The sequence below is a fragment of the Capricornis sumatraensis genome, chromosome 10, assembly GCF_032405125.1.
Source record: "Capricornis sumatraensis isolate serow.1 chromosome 10, serow.2, whole genome shotgun sequence".
Lineage (NCBI taxonomy): Eukaryota > Metazoa > Chordata > Mammalia > Artiodactyla > Bovidae > Capricornis > Capricornis sumatraensis.
Window position 1 is genome coordinate 64507984 of NC_091078.1, and position 24117 is coordinate 64532100.

General features: G+C 39.1%; 1 protein-coding gene across 1 annotated transcript in view; it reads right to left on the reverse strand.

Moving 5' to 3' along the window:
• Positions 1-24117, reverse strand: part of GRM7 (glutamate metabotropic receptor 7) — an 881213-nt gene that overhangs the window by 244735 nt on the left and 612361 nt on the right. The window contains exon 6 of the mRNA XM_068982114.1: positions 11870-12070. Within this exon, the coding sequence (XP_068838215.1) occupies positions 11870-12070 (201 nt within the window). The remainder of the gene's footprint in view (positions 1-11869; positions 12071-24117) is intronic.

Here is a 24117-nt window from a genome sequence, read left to right on the forward strand (position 1 = left end):
AGATAATGAAGCCAATTTCAAAAGACTAATGCATTGTTTTGAAAAAATATATAACTTGAAAGTTGGATATGAGTGAAAAGTTCCTTAATATTAACCATATGGAACAAAAGGCAAACCATACAGAAAGTATAAAAGATGTTGAAAAAATATACAACTTGAAAGTTGGATATGAGTGAAAAGTTCCTTAATATTAACCATATGGAACAAAAGGCAAACCATATACAAGTATAAAAGATGTAAATTTTAGTTACTAGCCACAGTTACAGAAGAATCACCAGAAGTTTATAACTGAGCACTATTTCTCTCATGATCTCTGAGAAATAGGAAAAATATCACTGGCTTCAGGGTATGTGACTACTGTCTGCTCTGCCTATAAGTTAACACATGATCCATATTTCTAACAGGAAACAGTACTGTATTTCCTGCTGTTTACAAGGAAGTTCATAGATCAATTACAGGCTGAAACGGAGTCACTGAGAACATTTTGCTATTTTTAGGGGGAGGGGCAAAGTAAATCTTAGGTAAAGAGATGGAGCACTTTCAATAATTCTCATTAAAAAATTTAAGATGATGATGGTGGCAGAGCTTTCCATCTGGCTAGTAGTCATTAGCTTCTACAGAATTTGGGCCAACATGGTATTTGAATTAATGACATGGATGAAAGAACTAAGGCGTGCTAACTGAAAAGGAGAGAGAATGCTTGATACTGTAAGAAAGGATGCCTTCTTCAGGAAGGGCTTCCCAGGTGGTGCAATGGTAAAGAATCCACCTGCCAATGAAGGAGATGTAAGAGACTTGGGTGCAATCTCTGAGTCAGGAAGATCCCCTGGCTTAGGAAATGGCAACCCACTGCAGTATTCTTGCCTGGAGAATCCCATGGACAGAGGAGCCTAGAAGACTATGGGATTGCAAAGAGTCAGGCACTAATGAGCACACGCATGTGCACACACACACTTCAGGAAGCAAGCATGATGCTGAGAGTGATCCCACACAAACGATCAATCAACACAACAATGAAGTTTAAAAAAGGGTCCAGAAAATAGGACAATATACTCGGTGACAAGAGGTATACAGAACTGCAATCTGGGACTGACAGTTACTCCTACTAGAAGAGATGCTCCAGCTTGTAGACAGGGTACAGAGGCAACTAGAAGGAACTCTACACTATCCAACAAGTGTCAGGCACAGACTTTTATGACACTTCTGCCTATTAAAAAAAAAAAAAAAACAGAGCTTGTGACAGGACATATAATGGTCCCCTAGGCAGGTCCAAGTTCTAACCCCTAGAACCTGTGAATGTCACCATACCTGGCAATGAGATCTTGCAGGCGTGATTACATGAAGGATCAGGAGATGGGAGGGTTTAACCTAGATAATCTGGGTGGGCCCAGTCTAATCACAGTGGCCCTTATAAGTAAAGCAGCAGGAGTCAAGAGAAAGGAGGTGTGAGGATGAGACAAGAGGTTGGGAGGATGCAAGGAAGGACTTCTGAGTCCAGGAGAGCAGGTGGACTTTAGAAGCTAGAAAAACCAAAGGAGCAGATACTCAGAGCCTCTAAAAGGATCCAGCCCTGTCTTCACCATAACTGAAGTTCAGTGAGACCTGTATCAGACTTCCAAACTACAGAACTGTAAGGCAATAAACATGTGCCATTTAAGCTGTTAATACCAAATATATGTCTTGAGTTTGAGCACACTCTGGGAGATGGTGAAGGACAGGGAAGCATGGCGTGCTGCAGAACATGGGGTCACAAAGAGTTGAACACGACTTAGAGACTGGACAACTACAATCAAATGTATGGTAGGTTTTTACTGGTAGCAATAGGAAACCAATATAGACCTGGAGGACACAGAACAATAAACTTCCTAACTTTACAGGCGAGGAAGGCTATCTTAGGTTCAGAGAGGGCAAGTCACTTGCCCCAGGTCCACTCAGCTCATTAAACTAGAAGAGTACACAACAACTGGCCTTGGACTCCACTAGACAGGCTGTAAATCCCAGGTCTAACACCTCCTATATGTGTGACTTGAATCAAGTTATTCAGACTCCCTCTACTTCTTATTGTAAGTAATAACACTTTTGCCTACCAGGCTCCTAAGTCCATGGGATTCTCCAGGCAAGAATACTGGAGTGGGTTGCCATTTCCTTCTCCAGGGGATCTTCCCAACCCAGGGATTGAACCTGGGTCTCCCACATTGGAGGCAGACGCTTTAACCTCTGAACCACCAGGGAAGCCCTCAAGAGGTGAGAGAGAATTAAATGTAATAATGTACAGAAGGTGCTTAATCTTATGCCCTAAATGCTCAGTAGATGGTCATTTTTTTAAAATAGCTTTCACTTTTATTATCATTTACTTTGCTGATATGCATACAAACATGTGACTAATAATCTTTTTTTTGTGTGTATATATATATATGTGTGTGTGTGTATATATGTGTGTGTGTCTGTGTGTGTGTATTTGGCTACTCTGGGTCTTAGCTGTGGCGTGGGGGATCTTCTATCTTTGCTGTGGTATGTGGAATCTTTTAGTTGCAGCCCATGGGATCTAGTTCCCTGACCAGGGATTGAACCTGGGCCCCCTGTACTGGGAGCATGCAGTCTTAGCCACTGGACCACCAGGGAAGTCCTCCCAGACTAATCACTTTTCCCAATGCATCAAATGTCTCTTCTAACTGGTATTTAATGTAAATTTCTCCACTGGTGTAAACATTAAAAAAAAATCTTCCAAACAGAAGGCTAGAATCCATTATGGGAATGGGCATTCATCTATGAGTAACACTGATTTGGTCCCAATAACTTGAATCCGTGGCTGAACCTGTGTGTGGCCAAGGGCTCCATTTCAACATGTTTCTTCTCTGCTTCACCTAGACACTATCCCCACAGTCCACAGAGATACCCCCAATCTCTCTCTGTGTAGGAATCAATAGAAGTCTTTCTTATTATTTTCAGAAAGACATTACCATTCAGATACAGCTCTTTTCTTTCACATTGGATACTAGGATTCATGTTGTGCTTTGCTATAATTCTGCCGCTTCTACTCATTAAATGATAGGATGGGAGCTTTTCAGAGTCTGTGAGAGGACAGAGGAAGAATATCAGAGGCCTGGGGGTCCAAAGGATCTCAGCCTACCCAGTAAATATTCATGAGAAAGGTACAGACTGCCTCATCTCTCTCCCTCCTTACAATCCTTTTGAGGAGAAATGATTCTTGTAGTGCCCTTTCCATGCTCATTAAAGATCATTCTTAAAAAATATATAAGGCAGAAGAGCTGAATATGTTGCCTAAGTGATGTGTAATGTATGGTGTAGCTCTGACCTTTTTGATGGATTCTACAATGCAACTGGCTTTTTTTTTTTACAGTCCCCCCTCACCCTGCCCTCTCACACACAAAACTCTTTTTTAACATCACCCCTGACTTCCTGAAAGAGAAAAAAAGGGGATTTGTGTTCAATGAAATCTGTATCAAAAAAAAAGGATCAAATAATTGCAGAGGAAATTTATTTGATTAATAAATTATCAAAGGACAAGTGAACCCCTGCAGGAATGTCTACAAGGTGTCAAGGCCAGAAAAGAAGTGTCCTAAGGTAAAGGAAGCAGGGCCACTTGATCAGACGGGATGCTGAAAGGAGAGAAGAGGTGACAGAATACATGCAAGTAGGAAATCTTCCCAGATGACAGTGTCTGAGTGAAACTTTTTTTTTTGATTTCTGGATGGAGAATGATTTGGGATGTAGGCTGCTCCAATGACAAAATAGCCTTTTGGCATCAAAGCACTGACCTGATAGGCTCTCTTCTCTTTTTGCCAACCCACACACAGGTTTCAAGCATCACTACAAACAAAGCTAGTGGTGGTGATGGAATTCTAGTTGATCTATTTCAAATCCTGAAAGATGATGCTGTGAAAGTGCTGCACTCAATATGCCAGCAAATTTGGAAAACTCAGCAGTGGCCACAGGACTGGAAAAGGTCAGTTTTCATTCCAATCCCAAAGAAAGGCAATGCCAAAGAATGCTCAAACGACCGCACAATTGCACTCATCTCACATGCTAGTAAAGTAATGCTCAAAATTCTCCAAGCCAGGCTTCAGCAGTATGTGAACCGTGAACTTGCAGATGTTCTAGCTGGTTTTACAAAAGGCAGAGGAACCAGAGATCAAATTGCCAACATCCGCTGGATCATCGAAAAAGCAAGAGAGTTCCAGAAAAACACCGACTTCTGGTTTGTGAACTATGCCAAAGCCTTTGACTGTGTGGATCACAATAAGCTGTGGAAAATTTTGAAAGAGATGGGAATACCAGACCACCTGACCCGCCTCTTGAGAAATCTGTATGCAGGCCAGGAAGCAACAGTTAGAACTGGACATGGAACAACAGACTTGTTCCAAATAGGAAAAGGAGTACGTCAAGGCTGTATATTGTCACCCTGCTTATTTAACTTATATGCAGAGTACATCATGAGAAACGCTGGACTGGAAGAAGCACAAGCTGGAATCAAGATTGCTGGGAGAAATATCAATGACCTCAGATATGCAGATGACACCACCCTTATGGCAGAAAGCGAAGAGGAACTAAAAAGCCTCTTGATGAAAGTGAAAGAGGAGAGTGAAAAAGTTGGCTTAAGGCTCAACATTCAGAAAACAAAGATCATGGCATCTGGTCCCATCACTTCATGGGAAATAGATGGGGAAACAGTGGAAACAGTGTCAGACTTTATTTTTTGGGGCTCCAAAATCACTGCAGATGGTGACTGCAGCCATGAAAGTAAAAGAAGCTTACTCCTTGGAAGGAAAGTTATGACCAACCTAGATAGTATATTCAAAAGCAGAGACATTACTTTGCCAACAAAGGTCCGTCTATTCAAGGCTATGGTTTCTCCAGTGGTCATGTATGGATGTGAGAGTTGGACTGTGAAGAAAGCTGAGTGCTGAAGAATTGATGCTTTTGAACTGTGGTGTTGGAGAAGACTCTTGAGAGTTCCTTGGACTGCAAGGAGATCCAACCAGTCCATTCTAAAGATCAACCCTGGGGTTTCTTTGGAAGGAATGATGCTAAAGCTGAAACTCCAGTACTTTGGCCACCTCATGTGAAAAATTGACTCATTGGAAAAGACTCTGATGCTGGGAGAGATTGAGGGCAGGAGGAGAAGAGAACGGCAGAGAATGAGATGGCTGGATGGCATCACGGACTCGATGGACATGAGTCTGAGTGAACTCCGGGAGATGGTGATGGACAGGGAGGCCTGGCGTGCTGCAATTCATGGGGTCTAGAAGAGTCGGACACAACTGAGCGACTGAACTGAACACAGGTTTCAGAAACATAGCACTGATTTCTGTTTGTTACCCTTTACTGCTCAAAAAGCCATCCTAACAGAGAGTGCTGAGAAAAAGACAATGTGTATTTTGCAATTTGGGCAGGGCTAGGCACAAAAAGGGCATCTCTGGGTGCTTCCCCTGTGGCTCAGTGGTAAAGAGATCATCTGCCAGCACAGGTGAGACAGTTTCGACCCCTGATCCCAGAGGATCACACTTGCTCTGGAGCAACTAAGCCTGTGCACCACAACTACTGAGCCTGTGCTCTAGAGCTCAGGAGCTGCAACCAAAGGTGCCACAGAGAGAAGCCCATGCACCACAGTGGAGAGCAGTCCCCGCTCACTGCAACTAGAGCATGGCCTGCCCGGCAGCAAAGATCCAGCACAGCCAAAAACAAAGAAATAAAATTATTTTATAAAAAAGAAAGAGAAGAAAAAAGGGTCTCTCTGTTTCACTCACATCAGCTAGAGAACCTTGAAAGTCACATGGTTAAGGGCTGATGCTGAGTGTCAGCTGTAACCTCAGCTGGAGCCGTGAAAGGAACACTCACATGCAGCCTGTTTCTTAGCTTCTTGGCTTCCTCCTAACTTGCTAGCTGTGTTTGTAACACAGAAGTCACAAAAGAACCATGCAACGGCCCTATACATTTTATGGCTTAAAATTCACAGACTGCAACTTCTGCATTAGACACAAGCTCACTCAGATTCAAGGAGAGGGGACACAGATTTCACCCTTGATGAAGGAAAGGTAATTACATATTTCAAGAAGACAACAAGAGATGCATCATCATTACAAAATTTACCACAACCCAGTTTGTTTTCTGGAAAGTAATTACTAACTCTAGGTACAGACATACTTTAGATTAAATACTTTGCAATAGAGCAATTATCTACGATCGTGTACCCATGAGAATAAATTTGGTAAATTTACAAACACTGACATCTGGTTGGATGAGCAAATGTTGCGATAACTAAAATTTAGGCTCAGGTCATTGCATTCATGAGAGATGCAAGAAAGATGGCTAGAAGTCATAAAGACAGAATTAGCCATCTTTTCTGTTGGTACACAAGAGGAGGTTAAGTCCTTGGTAAAGATGTAGCAATACTTTAGAGCATTTTATTATCACTTCCTAAATTGATGTTCCTGTAAATGTAAAGGTTGAGGTTGTTAAACTGTACTGCAACAAAACTCTCAGGGGTATGAAAAATTCTGTACTGAAGTAACAGAAGAGCACAATTGAGCTTACTATGATCAAGAAACATCAATATTTTTCTAAAATATGCAAAAGAGAGGTGACATTTTTCACAAAAAAAAGAATCTTAACTTATAGGTCTGTCTCTGTCATTTGCTAGCTGTGAAGTGTTGGACAAATATTTTCTCCTCCCTAGAATCTGATTTATTTGTCTGAAAGTCAGGACACTGAATGAGTGAAAAAAGTCAAATTTCTTTTCACCCTAATTGCTCACTTAAAGTGATATGAAAGCCACTTAACTAAATCTAACAGTTTTTTTTTTTTTCTGCTTTATACAACAGTTGCGCCCTGCCATTAACAAATGTCACATGGCCCTGGAAGTCTCCTGCCGGTTCACGTGGCAGAAAGAATTTCCTCAGAGAAAGGAGATTACGTTGACATCAGAGTATGATTACAATGACAACAGAGAAAGGGAACAAATTGGCCCTGCCTGTGGTCTCCCACAGAGTCTGTGTTCCAAGCTGAAATCTCAGGAACAAGTCCTTTTTCTCAAACGCTTAAGAAAAGTCAAGAAAGCAGGCCATGGAGTTGGAAACCCGAGGTAACAATAACAGCATCATCACTACAAAACCACGTGGCTTTAAACACCAAGATTCTTAGTTTCTCTATGAATTAGTTTATCTGTTGAAAAAAAACAGAAGGAAAATAACCATACCTAAGCCATCTGGGATTATTAATATTAAAGAATCCAGTATACAAAAAAGTACTTAGAACAGTTTCTGGCACATAGTATTTATTTGAGACATAGACCCTGAATTCCAGTCAGTAACGCAGCAATTCTGGCTCATCAGCGGATAAGACCATCTTAACTAAATGAGTCTACAAGCCCTCTATGGAAGAAGAATCAGACGAGAATCACCAAAAATATTCTCAAAATGACCTATTTTTTTGTTACTGGCCTCTGAATGGTGATGTTTATCTATGGACCAGAATGCAAAGCCCAGCAAATGACCCTAGGATATATGATGAAATTTATATGTACCTGGTTCTGGGAAAATTATATATTTTAGGAGATTCTGTATGATGAGCAAGAAAACTACAAAAAGAAGGTGATTCGTAGTTGAACTATTTTTCTCGTTGTATTCAGTCAATTTTGTCTCCATCTCAGCTTGGAAACTGTTGGTTCCCAAACTGGATATGATTTTTCTTCACCCTGATGCTAAGTAACTTCTGAATGATTAATCCAATATTGTGGGTTTAAATGGGTTATTATTTAAAAGAAGCAAGAAGATTTTTTAAGCCATAATTATCTAAACCAGGAAATTAACATTGCTATCATGCTATTTAAAACTAATCCACAGATGTTCTTAAAATAACTGTCCCATTCATATCTTTTTTTGGTTTAAGATCAATGTTTCCACATAGCATTTAATAGTAATTTATCCTAAATTCCTTTCAGTCTGGAACAGTTTCTCCATTTGTCTTTCTCTTGACCTGGACACTTTTGAAGAGTATGAGCCAGTTATGTTGTAAAATACCCTTCAATTTGGATGTCTGATATTCCTTCATGATTAAATGAAGGTTATATATTTTGGCAACAAGATCTCAGAATTGATGCTGTAACCTTCTCAGGGTATCTTTTAAAAATTAATTTATTTTTGTTAAAGTATAGTTGATTTACAATGTTGTGTTAGTTTCAGGTATACAACAAAGAGACTCAGATTTATATACATAGCTTTTTCCCATATAGATAATTACAAAATACTTAGCTTCCTGTGCTATAGTAAGTTATTGTTCATTATCTATTTTATATATAGTAATACATATATATTATTCCCAAATTCCTAATTTATCCCCTCCATCACCTTTCCACTTCAGAAACCATAAGTCTGTTTTCAAAGCCTGTCTCTGTTTTATAAATAAGTTCATTTGTATCATTTTTTTAAAATTCCACATACAAGTGATATCATATGATATTTATCTTTCTCTGTCTAATTTGCTTCTATTTATATAATAATCCCTAGGTCTATCCATGTTGCTGCAAATGGAATGATTGCATTTTTACAGCTGAGTAATATTCCATTGTACATATCAATATATCTACCATGTCTTCTTTATCCATTCACCTGCTGATGGGCATTTGCATTGCTTCCCTGTCTTAGCTGCTCTAAACAGTGCTGCAATAAACGTTTGTGTGCATGTATCTTTTCAAATTATGGTTTATTCTGGATATATGCCCAGGGGTGGGATTGATGGATCATATATTATAATAGCACAATTTTTAGTTTTTTAAGGAACTTTCATACTGTTCTCCATAGTAACTGCACCAATTTACATTCCCACCAACAGTGTAGGAGGATTCTGTTTTCTCCAAAAATTCCCTAGCATTTATTATTTGTAGACTTTTTGATAATGATCATTCTGACTAGTGTGAAGTGGTACTCATTGAAGTTTTGATTTACATATCTCTAACGATTAGAAGTATGTGACACTGTTAAGTCTGATTATTGGTGACATTAACCTAGATGACTTGGTTAAGTACTGTGTTCCAGGTTTTTCTACTTCAAAGTTGCTCTTTTCCCCTTTGTAATTAACATGTTCCATGATGAATGATACTTTGAAGCTAGGTAAATATCTTATTTCTCATCTTACTGTCGCCCCAGAATTTTAGCATCCATTGGTGATTCTTACCTTAAGCAATTATTACTGAGGTCTTTGGCGAATTTCGTATCTCCATTTTTGCATCCTCCCATCATGTTGTCCCTTCTCCCGCATTATGTGTTCAATTATTTATTTCTGTGAGCATGAACTCATTGATATTTATTATATTATATCAGTTAAATCCATTATTGGTTTAGAATTAGCTGGTGGGATCTTCTTCAAGCTGGTTCCTTTGCCCCTTCGACATGGTCCCATCGATTTTTGAGCGCTTTCTTACTTTGTGGCACAACACGGTTTCAAGCTCATCTTCTACTTGCCCTGCTCTGGCCCCTGAATTAAGAGTTCCCCTAGAGATCCCTAGCTCTATTTCATTGGAGAATGGTATTTATGAATAAGATGTGAATGAAGGTGCAGTTATTTCTATCAGGATGTCATCACTCCCAGGCACTCTCAGTGGACAGAACTAGACAGTAGAGGTTTGTACGCATACAGACATAACCTTACCCATTTCTGTATCTCTCCAGCTGTGTGCGTATACTGCATGTTGGTATAGTCAACACAGTGTTACTTTAATTTTCTCCCATCCTTACTAGTCATTTCTCTCCCTGACAATGAGAGACCTGATGCTCATTATCTGCAATATCTTTTATTAAATCTCTCACTTCCCTTATGGACATAAATAAGCCTCAGAATTGTGGGAAAAAAAACATACCAACTTCTAGCTACTGTGCACTACCTGTGTACTACTCTTCGTATCTTCAGACTGACAGTGTACAGTGAAATACTGTCTTCAAAAATTACTTGCATTCTTTTTTTTTCCTCACTCCCTGCAGTATGGTTACATTATTCATATGCAATATATTAGGTTTATTACTGTATAAAATTTTGCATTATCCCATGTAGAGATTACTTTTTTAATCAAGATATAATTGACATTCAAGATGGTTAATTTTATGTGTCAGCTTGACTGCAGAAGCCCTCACACTGGCAAAACTTGATTTCTGTGTCTATATGAGGCTGTTCCTGGAAGAATGGTTAAAGTGAATAAAGAACTGGTGAATTGCTGAACAGAATGAAGCAGGTGACCCTCCCCGGTGTGGGCTGGCACCACCCAATCCCTAGAAAGTATGAGTAGAATCAAAGGCAGAAGAAGGGCAAATTCACTCTCTCTGCTTGAGCAGACACCCATCCTCTCCTGCCTTCAGACATTGGTCTCCAAGTTCTCTGGCTTTTAGAAGCAGATCAGAACTTACACCACTGACCCTCTGACCCCAAGGCCTGTGCACTTGGACTAAAGCATTCCGCTGGTGCTCTGGTTCTTCAGCTTATAGGTGGCAGGTCGTGGGGGCATGTCAGTCTCCAAAACTGTGTCAGCCAATGCTCATAATAAATCTCCTATTATATTCCCCACTCATCTCTACTCATTTATTTTAGGTAACCTATTAATTTCTGGGCTTCCCTGGTGGCTCAGAGGGTAAAGCGTCTGCCTGCAATGCAGGAGACCTGGGTTCGATTCCTGGGTCAGGAAGATCCCCTGGAGAAGGAAATGGCAACCCATTCCAGTATGCTTGCCTGGAAAATCCCATGGATAGAGAAGCCTGGTAGACTACAGTCCATGGGATCACAAAGAGTCGGCCACGACGGAGCGACTTCACTTTCTTTCTTTATTAATTTCTACCAAAGTATTATCCTTGAGAAATAAGTTTCTAATATGAGATTTTGGTGTTACAGAAAATTATAATCATTATTTCAATTAGCTTGAGTACCTAGAGCAACTGGCCCTTTTCCTCTGATTCACTCCCATTCCTACTGACGTTCACCAAGGAAAAATTTGGCAAAAAAAAAACCTTCTGTTTTAAGAAAAAGAGGGTAAACCATGAAAGTGAAAGTCACACAGTCATGTCTGACTCTTATCAACCCCATGGACTGTAGCCTTACAGGCTCCTCTGTCCGTGGGGATTCTCTAGGCAAGAATACTGGAGTGGGTTATCATTCCTTTCTCCAGGGGATCTTCCTGATTCAGGGATCGAACCTGGGTCTCCCATATTGCAGTCTGACTCTCTACCCTCTGAGCCACCAGGACAGCCCCAGGTAAACTATAACCCTCCCAAATTTATTTATTCATTTGCTCACTCACTGCTAAATAATACATTTAGCATTTATACAATCATTTGAAGTGATATAATTCATATACTCAAGAGTAAACTGTAATCTGACTACTTAACCGATGAAAGCAAAATATCAGCACTTAGGATTCCAAGAGACTGGAATAGAGATGTTTAAATATGTTTAATGAGGGCAAGCAAAATATATCACATGATCAAGATATTAGAATTTTGAAATATTTGTTTAAAAATATACCAGATGATTATGACAAATTTCTGTCTTGCCAAAAGACTTCGATGCCACCAAGTTATGTATCACCCAGAGTTATATTATTGGATGTTCTGGTTATCTGGTTTACCACGTCAGCATATTAGAATACTGGTAAATATATAAGAGCATTAAAATCATACTTGCCATAATGTGACTTCTTAGATTCATAAGGTACTTTGGTATCAATGCTTCACTGTCATTAGGAGCAATTGTCAGTTTTACATATAATACTTTAGACACTAGAGTTTCATGGCATTCTCTAGATGTTGTTTTTCTAAAACATAAACTCCCCATGTTGGCCTGAGGGGGATAAAAAAACACGAAGACTCACCATTGAAATTCACATTGCGGATATACTTCAACAACTTCTTGCCCCCAGCCTGCTCCATCTCTGGACAGACACCCCGGTAGTCAGCACAGAGATCCTTGTTCATGTGGTGAAGGGCGTGAGCCATCGCATACACTGCGTCAATCACAAACTGAACTTTGCCCTCCTGCTCATAGTTGGAGTCTTTCCCAATTCTCTCCTGTCCTGCACATGGAAACAAGAAACACACACAAACATTGATGTGGAGGAGAATGTTTCAATTTGCATTTACTTTCAACTCTGCTTAAAGAAAGCAATGCTTTGAGGAATGCAGTCCTGCAGGCCACATATCTACATTTGGCTGCCGTGTTTGGTTGCTTTGATGGTTTTGGGTATTTGACTTTGGAGTTCGTTACTGGATATTTGTTCATTACTGGAGTTCATTTCTGATATATTTGATAGATCTCAGAAGCAGCACTTCTAATGATCACAATCACAACCTTTGTAATAAGCCAACATTCTTTCCAAAACACAGTGGTCCCAGAGAGTCAAGGGATTAATGGGATTAGAAGCTGGGCCACCACATTCAAATCTTCAAAGCTCACTTATTCTAGAAGAGGAGGGACCAAAAAAAAGTAAGAGAAAACTAACTAAATACTACCCCTGAAATCACTACCTTCTTCTACATACCTGCCCTTCCTCCTATGTTGTCTGTCTCAGGTTTTGGTATTAGTGGCAACTCAGATGCTCAGGCTGGAAACCCTGATGTCTTTTTTTTCTATTCTTTCTTGTCTCTCAGTCCACCCTCCTACATACATATATCTAACGAATAGCCAAAATCTCTTAAAAAGTGAACAGTTTTGGCCACACTACAAATGTCCCATTTATGCTTCCTCATCTCCAATCAGGACACAATGCCAGGTATCCCTCTTCATTCCCTCACTCTTCCATGTTCATATTTCCAAACCACAGAGCTAATCACTTCACCCTCATGCTCAGAATTCTGCAATGGTTCTTCACTGCCTGCAAAATGAAGTCCAAATACTTTCCCTTGACAGTGGAGGATATTCATCACTTTGTTCCTCTCTGCTTAGTAACAGTAAGAACCAGCAGTGATTAAGTGCCCTCCACTGTGCTGAAAGCTTTATATACATGATTTTTTTTTTTATTTTATCCTCACTTTGTGACTTAAATATCATTAGTCCTCATTATACAGATGGGAAAGCTGAGCCTCACAGAAATGAAACCACCTTTCCAAGGTCATGTATGGGGCTTACCAGAACCCAGAAGCAACATTTCTCAGACTTCATTGGCCTCATCCTTACCTCACCCGCTTCCTATAATTCACACACACACACACACACACACACACATTTTGGGAAGATTCCCTGAAGGAGGGTGCGGCAACCTACCCCAGTATTCTTGCCTGGAGAATCCCATGGACAGAGGAGCCTGGTGGGCCACAGTCCATAGGGTTGCAGAGTTGGACACGACTGAAGCAACTTAGCATGCAGGCACGCACACATATATATTTTGCTCCAGACAAGTATGGCTATTTTTCCTGTAAACATCAACTTTAATGTTATCTTTGCTCAAGCTCTTTGCTTTGCCAGAAATGTCCCTCCTTGCTTTTGCTCATCATAACTTAATTCTCACTCCATGGCATAGTACAATTGTTGCTTATACTTAGCTTCTTGATCACAAATATCTTCATAAAATGTTTCAAATCTTTATAATCAAATTAATAGTATCACTGCATTTTAATGCTCTACCAGACTTTCCTTTCCTTTTCACACCCATCACATTCCCAGCACTGAACACAGAATTTATATCTGATAGATTCTAAACAACACTTGTATTCAATTAGTCATTAGTTGCTGCTGCCAAGTCGCTTCAGTCGTGTCCGACTCTGTGCGACCCCAGAGATGCCAGCCCATCAGGCTCCCCCATCCCTGGGATTCTCCAGGTAAGTCATTTGTTAAGGACATGATAATACCAGGAACTCTCTTTAGACCTCCCGAACCTCTACCACAAATAGTTAACCACAGACTGAGTTTCACTTTCACAGCAGCACTGCCCAGACTATTTCCAGTGACACATTTGTATAGGAATGAAACAACAGGGATTCTACAATCGCAGTCCATTCCCCTACAAAACAGAGTGCTCCCCACAGCCACTGTGCTCAACATTACTTGATTTCTTTACTGAGAGATTGTTTCAGAGTATTTAACATAAAGTGTAATTTCCAAGGAGAAAGTTCAGAATTTCCCCAAATTATGTGAATTCGTGTTTTTCCTTTACAGAGCACACATTAGAATCTCAAATGGCAGACACTTCTGTGTTTCATATGTATACCATTCAAGTATCAATCAACCTTGTGCTCACTGCTCTTCACTGGGTCTAGACCTTTGCAGTGTGTTTAGAGCAGGAATCTGTTTTGGAGAAGATAAAATCTGTCATGAATCCACACTGCTACCTTCAATTCAAATTCTGGACCACAGGGTTTTTACTTATCTTCACACTCTTACACCTCTGCCTTTTTTTTTTTTTTTTTTAATGAGGAAAATCCTGGTTCTTAATAACACCATTCCAGCTATTTATTTCCTCAATTCTGTAATAAACAGGTAACATTCTTAGAATAATAATCATGCTAACCAACAGTCTAAAAATGTAGTGCGATGAACAGCCTTGGGAAAATGTGTTTCTCAGTTCTTATCTGAATATTTTGTTCATTTAGTCTGAGAAAGGTAATTGCTGTGCTCAAGTTTTTTGCTAAATATTGGCAAATTCCCCTCTAATGGGGTTGCACTAATTTGCTCTCCCACTAGCAAAGAGTGAGAGTTCATTTCCGAATAACTTGACAACTGAGCATATCCTCAGACTTGGATTTCCATCATATAGGTGAGAAATGCTGTAACAGTATATTTTTATTTGCATTTTTCTTCCTACAGGGGAGGTTAAATATATTTGCATATAGTTCAAAGCTATTGTATTTATTTTATGCTATATGTTTTAATTAAAAGTTAGTCATTTTCTTCTGTTTTAAAAAATAGTTTTATTAATAAAGTATATTCTTTCTTTCAGATTAAGTTGCAAATATTTTTCCTAGTTTGTCATTTTTCTTTTACTCACTTTAGGTATTTTCTGCATAAAATTATATTAGATAAAAACACTTTTTCTTAAAAAAATCAATTTATTTTCTTATTACTGCCACTGGATTTTCAATCATAGCTAGAAAAAATGCCCCACTCCCAGAGTATAGAGTGCTTTTTATCCATGCTTTCTTCTAGCACTTATATAATTTTATTTTTTAAACTTAGATGTTTCATCCACCTGGAATATATTCTGGTGTGCAATGTGAAGAATTAAAATTTTATCTTTTTTCATATAACTAGTTATTGTAACATACATCAGTTCAACTTTTCTCACTGATATGAAGTACATCCTTTATTATATACTGTTTCCATGTGTAATTAGATATATTTCTGGATTTTTAACATTTATTTCACTGTTTGATTTGTTTATTCATGAGCCAGCACTACAGTTTCAGTTATAAAGTCTTTATAATGTATTTTAATAACTGGTAGATTTAACCTCTCTCTTACTAAAATTATTATTCCTTCCCCTCCCCAAATGTTCTGGTAGTTTTTGTTTATGTACTCAAATGAGTTTGACTAACTACTTATCTATCTTGAGAAGAGAAAAAAAAATGGTATTACATTTACTGGGTTTACACTATATTTATATATGCTCTAGCACTTAGCTAGAACAAAAGTCTCCACAAAGGTGAGAATGCCCATTTGTGACTTTCCATTTGCTCATCTATTTTTGTTTCCTTTAATGGTGTTTCAAAATTTTTCTCACATGAGTTTTGAGTGTTTTGTGGAAAGTTAGCATTTGGTATTTTACTTAGTTTTGCAATTATAAATATGGCTTTCTTTCCTAAGTACTTCCACTGGTTTATGGTTGCATTCAAAAAATTTATTCTTTGTTTTGTTGTGGTTGTTTACTATTTTCCAACTTTCTGTCATGAAAAAATTTAAATGTAGAGCAAGGATGAAAGAATTTTACAGTGAATTCACTAGGTTCTCACATTAACATTTTACTATACTTACGGTTATAAGGCAATTCATTTTCTAATATTACTTTTATAACCTGCTACTTTACAAATTTCTCTTATTTTTTATAGCACTTAAAAAGGCAATCTTGAAGGTGTTATGACCATTATAAAATATACATCATGAAACGGGTTCAGACTAGTAATTCAAGACAGCAGTTTTTCAACTACTTTTATAAAGACATTCATATCAGATGGAATGCCTTGAAAAATAATTGCAATATTTTAAATGATGAAATACTTTATTATGTGTGAAACATTATAGGCTTTATCCCTCTTTTGAACAGTCACCAGAGAGATATATTAGCTTATTAAAGGCTGTGAGAAAAAAGTGTACATTTGTCTTTGGGGCCACTAGGACTTGAAAAATGTAGCCTCATAATGAAACTGTGTACAGCCCCCGTGTCCTTATCTTAAGTAAAATGCTAACTGAAGAGTTAATGTTTGGGAAATGTGAAGACGTAGAAACAAAGAATTGCTGTTGGCTGGAGAACTGGTAAGAACCTAGACTATAAATCTGCCACATAACAGAATCACGGAACTCCCAGTTACCCAAAAGATATGGACAAAGGCCTGACACACAGTCCTAAGCTGTTTTTACGGGAAGCAGAGCCCCTCCAGGTGAAAACTGCTGACTACAAGTACATAGACCCTAGACAGTTGAAACCAGAAGAATGAGGATGCTTGAAACTCCACCTTGATGCCAACCAGTCGGAGGATGGTCCTCCAGCTGACCACGCCCTGTTTCTTGAACACTATGAAACTCCTCACAATCCCCTCACATGGTCTTGAGGGCATTAGCCCGCTGTGGCCCCCTCTGCCTGGCAAAGCAATAAAAGCTACTCTTTTCTACTTCGTCCAAAACTCTGTCTCTGCATTTCTGTTCAGTACAAGTGATCAGGGGCTGAGTTTCGGCAACAACATCAAGTTCATTAACAACAACAAAAGGCTAACTATTTCCCCTACTGTGGTAAATGCAACCGCGCACTAAGTTCAGAGTCTCTGGTTATTCATCCACCACCCTAGCCCTCCTCCCCTAACTGAGATCTGGTCTCTTCTGGTGCCGGCGGCCACTGCAGGAGGACGGGCTTCTGGACCTTTCCTGAGCCTCACTGACTCGATCCTCATTTATCTAAGACAACTCAATTTCTTCCTCCGTAAGCACTAATTCAGGAACAGGCAAGGGTTACAATCCTACATGATGAGATGTAAGAAAAGAGTTCATTGGTTCCACATATAAAATAACAAAAATGAACTTATTTACAAAACAAAAATCAACCCATAGACACAGAAAACAAATTTATGGTTACCAAAGGGGAAAGTCAGACAGGGGTAAATGAGGAGTTTGGGATTAAGTGACACACATTACTGTATATAAAATAGGTAAACAATAGGGACCTACTGTAGAGCACAATTATGTGTATATAACTGAATTGCCTGCTGTATACCTGAAAATAACACAAAACTGTAAATCAACTATATGTCAATAAAAATGTTAAGTATATAGGGGAATTCCTGAGAAAGTTCATTTGCTCTCAAAGAGAGATGGAACTCAACTGTATCAAATGTTTCACACACCCCCAACACATACACATATACAGGCACGCACATATATGCACACAGACATTCTGCAATTACTCTAGTCATTTTGTGGTCCTGAGCCAATTACCCAGCATACAAATAACAGCAGAATAAAAATGGGGTAATGATGTGAAAATACTACTGAGCTGTGAGTTAGCCAAGCCAAGAAATAACCGTACATTTTTTTTTCTAAGTGACACATTCAATAGCTTATCTATTTAACTAAAAAGCTTGATACTCAATGTTTCCCAGGCTTTTCTGAACACTGCACTTCTTATTCATGTACCATTTTACAACATCTCAAGGGACAAGCATAAGTATGCTTTCTCCCCAATAAAAGTGCAAAGAAGGGTAGCTTCAAGAAATATTTTTAACAATGTAGATTAAAATAGAAAAAAAAGAAAGCATTTTCAATCAGTTCACAGTTAACACCTCATTCTTTCAGGCTTTCTGATGAACTGAAATCTCGTTATATTCTTTTCTTGAATGAAGTTCATCCTTTCATCCCATTTCCCAGGAAAGGGTTTGAGGTTTAGATAAAATGAGGAGAACTCTAAAGCATTAATTTTTTTTAAAATTTCCCCAGCATGCAAAGAAGCTTTCCTATTAAAGTCTCCTGATTTTCTGACGTATTTTTATTTTTACCCAAACAGTCCAGTATTTATCTTTAAATGCACACTCCTGTAAGCTTTTGTTGAATAAACTGTCAGCTGCTCTACACAAACTCTCTCACAACCAGAATTTCTAGTGTTTGTTTTGCTAGCGAGATCTTCTCTTTTTGAAAGACCTGTTTATCTTGCCGATTTTAATATACTATTTTCTCAGAATATATGCCTTAGGTAATCTGTAAGACAAACTATTAAGAAAAAAAGAATAGAAAAGGTAAGAAGCTATGGATCTGAAATTATTAATAGAAACAATCCCATTGCAAAATTAAACTAAAAGAAAGAGGGGTTTGGGCTTAAGCAGGAAAGAAACCAAAGATACTTGCCAGTGTGAACTGAGAACCCTATCAAAAAGCAGATATGAACAACTGGCCGAGTGTTTATCCTATGTTTCTAGGGGATTCATAAATTATAATTTTTATTTTGATTTCACATATTAATGGCAGTTATTTGCATCAGGAAGATCTCTTGGAAGTAGACATGTTCCTGCAGACTGTGCTTCTAAACCCTGCACGGTGTTTTATTTCATTTCATTTTATTTTATCTTATTGACCATAAAGCCACAAACTTAAACATTTCTTGAGGCTAAAGTCCTGAGTGATACTGTATATAATTAACTAAAATACTAATGCTTGGGTAGTTTGCAAATGATAAGTGCTTTAACAAAAACAGGAAAAGGATATGTCACAGAGAGAGTCGGGGCATATTCAAGTGGTGACAGACCTGCCAGATGCCAGGTGCAGAGGATGTAGGGAAAGCAGGGTGGATATCCTGGAGCACTAGAAAATGTTGCAGGTTCTCAAAATACTACAGTGACCAGGCAAGCCTTATGAAAATGCTACTGTACTCCCTCTCATAATTTAAAAATATGTAAATAACTACCTCAGAGAGATTTTTTCTTTCTCTCTCATGGGTACAGATTTCTAAGATGAACGTCAATGGTAAAATAAAACTCTATTTTATGCAAATTTCTTTTGTGGCTTTTTTGTTTTAACAGTGACCGCCTCCCGCCCCCATTCATAGAATCTGGTAACAAATCATGCCAAGAAACACCAGTAGAAGAAAAGTCAGAAGTTCTGGATTGAGACCAAAGGCCTTCACTGCCACTGTGCCTCTGTTTGAAGCTGAGGCTAAGACCTGAATGAGTCAAGCAACTTGTGCAAAGAACAATGGTGGTTTTTGTCATAGTGCAAGAGGCAGCCTGCACTTACTGTGCTCTTCCTGGTCAACAGCTCTGTGCTAAGCACTTGTCACAGTTTCATGCTAAAACTTCCCAGTGCTTTCGTGGGTACCATTTCCTATCCCTCTGTTACTTCATTTAGAGACCGTTCACTAAATGGTTCTATCCATAGCTGCACATGGAAAAGCAATGCGCCTGGAGCTTTCCCTTTGTTTATTTCTATTTCCAACTTGAGTTTAGAGCCACAGATAATCTCAAAGTTCATGCTAGCCCTGAGTTGTACATCCTCATACTCCAATGAATGTTTCACTTGAGTTTCCTGAAAGGAGAAAATGGACAGTTTGTCAACCTCCATCATAGTTTCCTCCTGACCTTTTCTTGAGTGGAAAAGTTAATGCCCAGAGAAACTGCCAAAAAGCTGGCAGAGGAACAGCAACGAAAGAACACGATAAAATAACTGATCCTCTACCTTGGAGGGCTAAATTGTGACTCAAACCACTAACATTATCATGTTCTGCAGGGAGCTCAGTGAGTACCCTGCTATAGATGCAAAAACAACTCGAGCAAACGAATGTCTGACCACAAACCCTCATTTCTTACCATTTTCCACGGAGAATGCTTCCCAGAAGACCACTTAATTGGTACAGCTGGGTTTTTCTCTACACTTCCATTTTTTATTTCAAGATGGGTGCAGTCAATGATATATGCAGTGAGTCAACATGTTTTAGCAGGGGTAGGTTTTATCCAGTGCATACAAGGCACCAAATTGGAAGGAACGATAGTTCAGACCCAAGTTTCACACATCCCCAATGTGTAGAAGGTATTCTGAGAGACTCTACCAAGGACTTGACTTTCAAGAAAAGTCTGTTGTAGGTTCTGCCAGCCAACTGAGCAGAGGGAAGAACAGTGCTTCTGAAACGCACACAAGGAACCTTGATATACCAGACTAGAAGATGGGGCTTCCTAAAGTGCACAGATTCAGTTTCCGCTTCTCACCTAGATTTCCTCTCTCACCTAGATTTCTGATTTCTTAGGCTAAATTTCTCTCTATACAGGGTTGGCTGCTTCTTCTACACAAACAGTATGTTTACTGGTGAAGCGATCTTTCTGGCAACGACTACAATAGTAAGAAAAAGACACCCATATAGATGCCTTGTCTCCTAACTGACCCCTCAGCAGGAACCCCTTCATTAATGACATTCTACTTCTCTGAAATTTTGTTTGTGCCATTCCAAGGATTATATTTAGGTTGAAATTTTAGAGTACTAGTCAATTTATCAGACATTTGTTTAAACATCAGGTGAAATACTGGGTCTCTACTATCATCACCAATAGCTACTAAAACCCTGAGGTGGCAGGCTGATGAGAACTTTAGAGACAACAGGTCAGGGGGATGATACTGGAACTATTGCTAATCTTTCCGTTTCTTCTTGTCCTCTTCCTTCTCTTCCACCACCCTCTTTCTCTGTTTGTTTTAGAAATTAAAAGTTATTTGCCTTAATTTAGACAATGGCATTGTATATGTGAGTCTGCATGAGAGTATACAAAAAACAAATTTTCAGAGTAAAACTTAAACATCAATTTAGCTTCTTTGCCCCCAGTATTTGTTCCTCCCTAAACAGAAATATTTTCATTTCTGATCTTAACATCTCACAAAATTAAAGGCAGATATCTGTGTTTGGATATGAGGCAATAGTAAATGTACTGTACCAACTGGAAAATGTTCTGTCAAATCAGTACACAGATTCCCACACAAAGAAAGGGAAAAAAAGGGAGGGGGAAGTAGGGAGGAAAGAGAGAAAGGAGGGAGGGAGAAAAAGTATGAAAGAAAGAAAGAAAGAGAGAGGAAATAAAAAGAAAAGGAGGGGAGAGGAAAATAAAGAGAAAGAAAGAACAGCATGAACCCTGACCAAGCTTTTGGATGTATTAACTAATTTACAGGAAGTACAGAAAATCAACATGCAAGTCAACACTGCAGAAATGAAAGCAAAATCCAAATGTAAGAAATTCTACAAAAATAGTAAATAATCTATTCTCTTCAACAGTAAATTGAAAAAGTTAAAAAGAGAGTGGAAAAAACATTTTAAAATATTTAAAAAGACTTCAAGAGAAAAAGGAGAGCCAATGGGATGATTGTGGGGAACTACTGTGTATGCTTGTGTGTTATATTAAGAGTATCTCTTAGAAAACATACTGAAGTGTCAAAAAAAAAAAAAAAGAATCTCTGGATTTACCTTGAAATGGCCAGAGGTAAGAGAAAAACATGTGGGGTACATGTGAATATAAACTGGCTGTATATTGACTACTGTTGAGGTTCCGTAATGAATACATGGGGGTTTACTGCAGTTTCCCCTCTGTTTTTTGTCTTTATTTGAAAGATCGCATGATATTTACAACAAATAAGAGGAGGAGAGAAAAACAGAGAGTCGGAAGAGGAGAAACAGAAGAGGAGGAGGAGGAAAGGAGGAGATGGGGGTGAGAAAGAGGCAGACAAGGAGGAACAGAGGGTGGATAAGCAGAAGGGAAGAAGAGGAGGAGGAGGGAAAAGAAGACCACTGGGCTGAAGAAAAGGGGAAACGGAGCAAACGGAGGCGGTGAAGTCAGCTGCCTGGAATTACGTGCCAAACACCCACGAGAGCCAAGGGACACAGACATGAACAAAACCCTCTCATGCACTCCCTGTTCACAGCTCCAGTCCGATGTTTCTGCTGGAATGCAGGGCTTCCAGCTCTCACCTCAGGGCTGAGAGTATGACTCTGCTCCCCAGGTTTATAGGGAGGAGCACACAGAACCTGCCTGCCAGCGCAGGTGGATGTAAGAGACGCAGGTGCCACCCCTGAGTCGGGAAGATCCCCTGGAAGAGGGCATGGCAACCCACTCCAGTATTCTTGCCTGGAGAATCCCACGGACAGAGGAGCCGGGCAGGCTACAGTCTATGGAGCCACAAGGAGTTAGACACGACTGAAGCAACTCAGCACACACACATGTATACACAGTACAGATACAAGCAGAGTCATCTGACTCCTAGGGTCCAAAGTTATTTCCTGAAACAAGCTAAGCAGGCTGTGGGGACGGAATGATTTCATGTCGCTGGCATAATGCCTCTTTGCCTTGAGAGATGCAGAGAAAGGGCATAAGGGAATTGATCCCACTAGGGTGTTTGAAAGGACTTGCGGGATCATCAGTCCAATGAAAGTATAAATAAAAAGAAAGAGCCATGGCTTAGCTCCATTTGAGTTCCGTATCCAGTGCTGGTGACTATAAATAAAAAGGAAATAAGTATATATGCACGTGGAACTCCCCAGAAGCAAGTCTGGTTTCTCATCATTGTAATATTCCCAGAACTCCAAAAAAGAGCCTGGGGTATAGTGGGCATCCAGAAAGGAGGAAAGGGTGAGTGAATATAGTGGAAAGGAAAGTGAAATAAGAAAGTAACTTTTGTAAAAAGGTAGAAAACAAAGATTATAATCATTTACCATGGATAGCCAATGACTGAGACGGAATACCTAATTTAGGTGAGCAGATGACTGCAGACAAAGACGGCGAGAAAATAGTAGGTCACTGAACCCTGATATTTGGGATCTTTCTCTTAAATAGGGTTCTTAGTGCCTAAAGACTCTACTTATCACTGTTCTCACTGGCTTCAATTAAGTTATTCAAGTGACCATGAAAAAAAAAAAATATTGAGTTAGCTCTTTTTTCAAGGCAAGATTGATTTTACACTAAAGTTTTATACATATGTACACATACCTTATAATATATTCTATTGACCATTTAATCGTTATCATTCAGCAATGAAATAGATGATAGGTTTCTTCCTACTGAACCCTAACAACATTCGTAACAGAAATAAAGTCGATACAGTTCTCAACTTGGCAGTTCTCAGTTTCTCAGACAAAGGCTCTGAGTTTCTAGGAATATCACATGTCATCTGTAATAAAAAAAACAAATATAGAACAGCTAAACTGGCAAGGGAAAAAAATCTTAACCAAGTAATAACCAGAAAGCTGAAACTGAACGTTCAACAGCCAGAACACAGGGGGTGATCTGGCTGAGAAGCAACTAGCTACACATCCATGCTACGGTGGAAGGAACTTAAGTGGTGTTGGACGACACCCCTCTGTAGGCCAGGGAAGAGGAGGTTCTTGATGTAAAATCTAGAAATCCAGGCTTAGTTTAAAATGCATGTAGCCAGTATGATTTAATGAGAAAAAAGTCCTTCAAAATCTCAATATTTTGAAACCAATGTGATGGTACTTCCATCTCTCCTATCTTCAGACCAACCATGCCGAGCGTTAGGAACATCGAGGCTGATATCATACATATCTGGGTTGAGATTCTGCCTCTGCAGGCGTTGTATCTGTGACTAAAGCATAGTTACATAACGCTTTATCAGACTACTTTACAGAGCTCAAGTTGTCTGGTATTCATAGAGAGTACTGCAATGAAAAATAATAGCTAACATTCATTATCTTCTATTCTCCAAAAACTATGCTAGGCAGTCTACATGCATTATCTCATTTAATCCTCATAATCAAACAATGATGAAGATGCTGTTGTTATATTGCCATGTACAGGTAAGGAAACTGAAGCTTTACTTAAAGAACGCATCCCCAGAATTACACAGATAAGTGTCTAGCGAAGAGCTGAGGGCAGTTGTCTGACTCTTAACTCAAACTGTGATATTCCTAATGGTGATACATTCTGAATATAATGAAACACTGGGTCA